The 6,576-nt window shown below is 45.7% G+C and overlaps 1 protein-coding gene across 2 annotated transcripts in view; it reads left to right on the top strand.

Moving 5' to 3' along the window:
- The first annotated feature begins 1,259 nt into the window (after positions 1-1,259).
- The window catches only part of Nalf1 (NALCN channel auxiliary factor 1), a 454,783-nt gene continuing 449,466 nt past the window's right edge, over positions 1,260-6,576 (top strand). For both annotated transcript variants that reach the window (XM_075986125.1, XM_075986126.1), the window contains exon 1: positions 1,260-2,363. In XM_075986125.1, coding sequence (XP_075842240.1) covers positions 1,404-2,363 — 960 coding nt within the window. In that variant the 5' untranslated portion in view covers positions 1,260-1,403. The remainder of the gene's footprint in view (positions 2,364-6,576) is intronic.

The raw sequence follows: 6,576 nt of genomic DNA, 5'->3' as shown, positions 1-6,576 counted from the left end.
GTGCTGGGGAACAGCACCATGCAGGCAGACATACAGACAGACACAAGCACCCCGCGTCCTTTCCGACCCATAAAACCAATCTGGGACACAAACGAACGCGGTGGAGCTGTCTAGGGACCCAAAGAACGTTCAGATTGAGCCTGCAAAGTCACCTCGTCCCTCCTCTTGTCTGTCAACCTACTCTTTTCTGTAGATTTCTAGTGAGGGAAATTGTGTTCGCCCCTGGTCCCCAACAGAAATCTCTTAGCCACCCTCCCGTGGGTGGCTCAGACTTGTCCCCTGAACTGCAAGGTATTGAGAAGCTGGACACCCGGGACAGCAGTGTTGGCCACTCAGCCCGCGTTCTGAAACCGAAATAAAAAAGTGGGGAGGGTCGGCAAGCCGAGGGCAAGAGCCTCGGTGCACTGGGCCCGGAGGGGGCGGCGGATAGCTGCTCCCCAAGCCGCCGCCCGGCGCGTCCTCGTCCTCCTCCCCGGGCCGAGCCGCCGCCACTGCACCAGGATGAAGAGACCTCAGGGCGGGAGGAGATGACGCAAAATCCAACGCTCCCCCCAAAAAAGTGTGCCTCCAGGACGAAGATGGCGGCAACTTAGCCCGGGGACTGAAGATGACTGTGGCCTCCGGAGGCCCAGCGCAGGTGACTCGGCCCCCGGTGGCGCCCGCGGGCAGACCTGCAGCGGCCGCGGCGACAGTCGGAGCGTGGGGTGGGGGGTGGGGGGGAGGGACATCTTCGCCGGCGGCCGCCCAGGCTCGGGGCGCGGGGAGAGCCAGCGCGAAGTAGGCGCGGGAGGCGGAGGAGAAGCCAGCGACTGAGAGGAAGGAGGAGGAAGAGGAGGAGGAGAGGAGGAGGAGGAGAGGAGGAGGGGAGGCGCTCCGGTCGCCGTCAGTGGGCAGCGGAGACGCGGCATGCCCCTGGCAGGGGAGAGCGGGCTGTCCTCAGCTGGGCCATGGGGACCAGCGCGCTGACAATGCCGGGGTGACAGGAGCAGCGCCAGCCACCCCGCTACCTCCACCACCATCACCTCCCGCACTCAGCCTCCCCACCGGCCAGCACAGCACCAGCCTCCGCGTCTCTCTCTCAATATCTCTCTCTCTCTCTCTCTCTCTCTCTCTCTCTCTCTCTCTCTCTCTCTCTCTCCATTATTGTCTCCCACTCTCCAGGGGATGGGGTCGGCTGATGATTAGATCGGAAGCAATATCTTTCTCTAAAGTATGGTAATATTTATGTAGAGAGAGAGAGAGAGAGAGAGAGAGAGAGAGAGAGAGAGAGAGAGAGAGAGAGAGAGAGAGGAAACGGGAGGAGGGGATACGGAAATTAAACCCTTTAAGTCAATGCATGTTGTGGTGACACCGGCACAGGAGCCCTCACGGTGGAGTCGGCCAGGGCTGTGCGTTCCCAAAATATGACCAGGGGTGCTTGGATGTGTCGGCAGTATGACGACGGCTTAAAAATCTGGTTGGCAGCACCCCGGGAGAACGAGAAACCGTTCATCGATTCAGAGCGGGCTCAGAAATGGCGACTGTCTCTGGCCTCTCTCTTGTTTTTCACAGTCCTGCTCTCTGATCACTTGTGGTTCTGCGCCGAGGCCAAGCTGACCCGGACCCGGGACAAAGAGCATCACCAACAGCAGCAGCAACAACAGCAGCAGCAGCAGCAACAGCAGCAGCAACAGCAGCAGCAGCAGCAACAGCAGCAGCAGCAGCGACAGCAGCAGCGGCAGCGGCAGCAGCAGAGGCAGCGGCAGCAGGAACCCTCCTGGCCCGCGCTGCTGGCCAGCATGGGGGAGTCCTCGCCCGCCGCCCAGGCACACAGACTCCTCTCCGCCTCCTCGTCCCCCACCCTGCCCCCCTCCCTGGGAGGCGGCGGCGGCAGCAGCAAGGGCAACCGAGGCAAGAACAACCGGAGCAAGGCTCTTTTTCTAGGAAACTCTGCCAAGCCGGTGTGGCGCCTGGAGACTTGTTACCCTCAGGGCGCCTCCTCCGGCCAGTGCTTCACGGTGGAGAGCGCGGACTCGGTGTGCGCCAGGAACTGGAGTCGGGGGGCGGCCGCGGGGGAGGAGCAGTCGTCCAGAGGCTCTCGGCCAACTCCGTTGTGGAACTTGTCGGATTTTTACCTTTCGTTTTGTAATTCCTACACACTTTGGGAGTTGTTCTCGGGGCGGTCCAGCCCCAGCACTTTGAACTGCAGTTTGGACGTGGTGCTCACGGAGGGCGGTGAGATGACCACGTGTAGACAGTGCATCGAAGCTTACCAGGACTACGACCACCACGCGCAGGAGAAGTACGAAGAGTTTGAAAGTGTGCTGCATAAGTACTTACAGTCGGATGAGTACTCAGTGAAGTCATGTCCCGAGGACTGCAAGGTAGGGCCAATAAGTTCCTTTTCCCTTTTCTGCGGCTATGTGTCTGGTTCATGTGTTTACTTGACTAGGGTTTTATAAGTTTAATCACGTTTGTCTGGCTATAAGAACTTGACTTCCTGCTAGAGTTGGGGATAGCTGGTGGGTTCCTTTCAGTGTCCTTGGACTATCAGGGAAGTCCATCTTTTAAGATACCAAAGCCAAGCTTTTAGTTGCTTCTTCGAGCTATGCGGTTGGCTCAAACTCCCTTACTGCTTGTCGGGAGGATAGCGAGGGGAGCACCGCACACAGGTAGTCAGAAGGGCTGGAGACAGGCATGGAGAAGACGGGTGGACCTGCCTACAACACTCCTCCACGTCTAACATAACTGAAGTTGGCTGACCACAGGAATAAGATAAAGTGTAACTGTTGCTATAGGGGAAAAACAGCTGAACGTCCGCATCTTATGGGTTTTATGGGGGTAGCTCTTGTTTCTCAGAAAGTCTAGAGGGCTGTTCTCCTTAACACTCCTGTTTTCTCTTAGACATCTGTGTAGTTATTGACCTAGGTGGAAAGCTGGTATTAGCTATCTACCAATCGATTCTCAATGTAATCATACTACCTTATGTAATTGATTTTATTTTGTTTTGTTTTTTTCTTTGCATACTCTGACGAAATAGTAAAAATGACAAATCTTTGTTTCTATGAGTTAAAATTTGGGGAAATAATTAGTAACTTGTATTATAGTCAGCAAGGACTCTGACCTTGCTAATTAGCAAAGGGAAAGTCTAGGAGAGTTTCTTGGAAATTGGAATATGCTACCCAGGGCTGCTGGCGGTGCTGCTGTCCGAGGTCCTGAAATGGGGCTTGTCCGCGGAGGCCTAGGTATTGAAGGCACTGCAACGACCTTTAGCTGCAAAGACCTGAGGACAGGATCTCCAGAGGTGTGAACGTTAGTTTTATAAAGTAATTTCAGGGAGAGCACAAAAAGTTGTGTCGTTTTTCAAATGAAATAGGACACCATAACTTCATCCTTTGCCTACTTCCTCAACCCCATGGGCTCAGAGAGCCTCCTTCTCTTGCTTTCTATGGGGGAGGAGGGCCAAGTGTCATATTGATCAAAGGGTCTGCAATGCTTATTTTAAGGGATCTTATTTTAAGACAGATTAAGAGCCACACCTGACAGCTGAGCCAAACTTACACTGACCTTGCTCATGTTTTTTCTTTCTTTCTTTCTTTCTTTCTTTCTTTCTTTCTTTCTTTCTTTCTTTCTTTTTTCTTTTTTAAGATCAGAAACTTGAACTGGAATTCAAAATCGTCAGTTTATCGCATTAACCGAGATTTCACTTCAGCAGATAAGCCTATATTTAAGTTCTCTATGTATGTTTTAACCACTCCTAGGAAGTAAAATCAGCCTTAAGGACAGAAACTCACGGTGAATGGCTGATGCACGTAATACTGCATTGCTATTTATCCTGATTGCACTGTCGCATGGAACATAAGGATAAAGAAATGACTGGTAGACAATTCTACTGTTAGTAAAAGCGTGGCAGATATTCCAATAATTTTGAGTTAAGAACAAAATGGCAAAAACTTGCATTTCTGTAAGCCCTCATCGGCACGTCTTGAGATTTTAATTTCCTTAGCTCAGGATTTAAGAGGGAGTCTGTGTTGTCAAAGGACCACAGCCATTCTCTACCTTAGTGGAAGTGTCCAAACACACGAAGGGTTTCTTTTTTCCTTCATCTGCATTAATTCTCAGCATGGAGTTTATATCAACAATAGAAAGGTCTACTGTAAATATTCTGTGACGTTATGAGGCACTCGAAGATTATATTTATATTGTGTTTATATTTCTGGATATAGTAGGATTTGTTAACACTATAAAACTCTTAGCTCTTTTAAATAATTCCTCTTCACATTGAAAAGTAAACATGGATGCCTGTATTTCTCAGTGCAACAGAATTTATTGTTGGAGATGCCTTGATGCCTTGCGTTCATTTCTCAGTGGTAGAGAAGTGGCAAATTACTTTGCCAGTCAGTAGGATATACTAATTTCACAATAGATGCTTTTAGCTTAAGGAATTAGTGCTCTTGGTTTAAGGTAAATGAACCAACTGGTTATAGGTAGAAAATGATATGTGCATATTTCCTTACTTCAGTGAATAATCTCTCTGATTATGAAACAGTCATACATATCTTCATACAAAATATAAAAGACAGATTAAAGTATTTGTTGATTTTTGTGCTTGTAACTGACCTTTTGAAAGCATTGTCTTATTTTACTGTAATTGCAATCACCAAATGCCTATTATCAGGAGCTTGATTCAGATTCATGCAAAAAATCCCCCCATCTTATTTTTTTGGCAGTTACAAAGCCAAGGATAGGCTAAAAGGATAGGCTATCTAAAAATGTAAGCTAAAAGTAAACACATTGTGTATCCCTAATTGCTAGCATACTCATATAATACAATTTTAGTTGTTTATAAATATACTTAATATAGATAAGATCTATAGCATCCTGTTAGGATTAGAAATTAGGGGTATTCATATTTTAGGAGCAACACATTGACATTTTTTTAGCTGATATTTAACTTTTTTTTCAGTTAAGATGTATTATTTCATACTCTCCCCCATTGGAAATCCATCCTATAAAATAAGGAGTCATTAAATTAAAATTTTATGTAACATTTTTTAACGAGCTTTTCTGATCACTTACGCCTTTTAAGAAGCCTCTAATATAATTATATGACTTGAAAGTGAATATTACAGGATATACCGGTGACTACACCATGCAGGGAGATGGGGCAATAGGATTGCAAATTCCAGGCTAACATGGACTGTTAATTAGCTTATGGTTTGTTTTGTTTTATTTTGTTTTTCTAATTGTCTTGAATTCATAATAAGTACAGACCAAACACAGCCAATTTACTTTTAAAAATCCTTGCTTTGTAAGGTATTAGAAAACTAATCTGTACTCTGGTGTGCTTTTAAACATCGTGATAAATAGTCTCACTTTTTTTAAATAAAAAGCAAATATTTGCATTTATGAAGAAATGCACACATATATAAATATATAACTTAAAGTTGCCATTTAAGGCCCTTTGATTTTATAAATCAGGCAGCAGGGTTGTGGGTAATTTTCCCTGTAGTTTATGGCAGCATTCAAAACAGCATTTTTAGCATATTCAAGAATCTGACAAAAGTGCTGAAATCTTCACGTTACTGACAATATAAAAATGACATTTTCTAAGCTCCAATTTACAATATATGTCATTTTTCATGCTTGACTTTTACAAGATTTTTCTCTTCTTATCACACTTTTTTTAAAACTAATTCCTGAGTGTTTTAGAGAATGCATTCTATGAAAATGAGGTTTGAGAGGACATGCACATTTGTGTTGCGTGTGAGCTTTCTTTGCTACTGACATTATTTAACACTTTCAGAAGATACTTGGTGAAAGAACGTAGGTTTGAGACTATATTCTAATGTAGGTCATGGCAAAGTCTAAACCCCAGTTATGTCTATATAAATTCTAGTCTTCATGTCACCAAGCATGCATGGATACTTATCATTTTATTTTTACAATCTAATATTTAAGCTAGTGAACTGCTTGTATTTAGCAGATACAGACTGCAAAACACCTCATGAATATTAAGACTTGAAGCTTCCCTAATACTTCAGAGTTTCTTTTGGGATCTGAACTACTCGCAGTATCATCCGGTTTGAGGTCACTGAGTCTGAATTCTGTGACGAGGAAACAAAATAGTTCTTGAGAGACTAAAGACATACCTGGGAAGAGGGACCCTCAACTTAAGACCTTGAATTTCCCCCATCAGATTGGCCTGTGGGCATGTCTGTGTGGCATTTTCTTGATTATTAATTGATGTAGGGGGCACAGTTGGAAGTATTATCCCACGGCGGTTGGGCTTGGGCTGCACAAGGAAGAGAGATGGATTGTGGGTCTGATTGCTAGCCGGTAAACTGCGCTTTCGCTTGGTCTCTGCTTCAGTTCCTGCTTCCAGGTTCCTTCCTTGAGTTCCTGCTCTGATTTTCTTAACGATGCTCTGAGACACAGTGATGTAATAAACCCTTTATCCCCTCACATTGGATTAGGTCAGTGTTTTATCACAACAGCAGAAATGCAAACCAGATCATCTCTTCATCCTTCTTATTTTGGTGTTATGTCTGTAAGTTCCTAGGGAATTTTATAAAACATAGTTATTTTGGTTTACGT

Source organism: Microtus pennsylvanicus, chromosome 9, assembly GCF_037038515.1.
Source record: "Microtus pennsylvanicus isolate mMicPen1 chromosome 9, mMicPen1.hap1, whole genome shotgun sequence".
NCBI lineage: Eukaryota > Metazoa > Chordata > Mammalia > Rodentia > Cricetidae > Microtus > Microtus pennsylvanicus.
The sequence above is the reverse complement of the archived record's forward strand: the minus strand, read 5'-3'. Positions and strand labels throughout refer to the sequence as shown.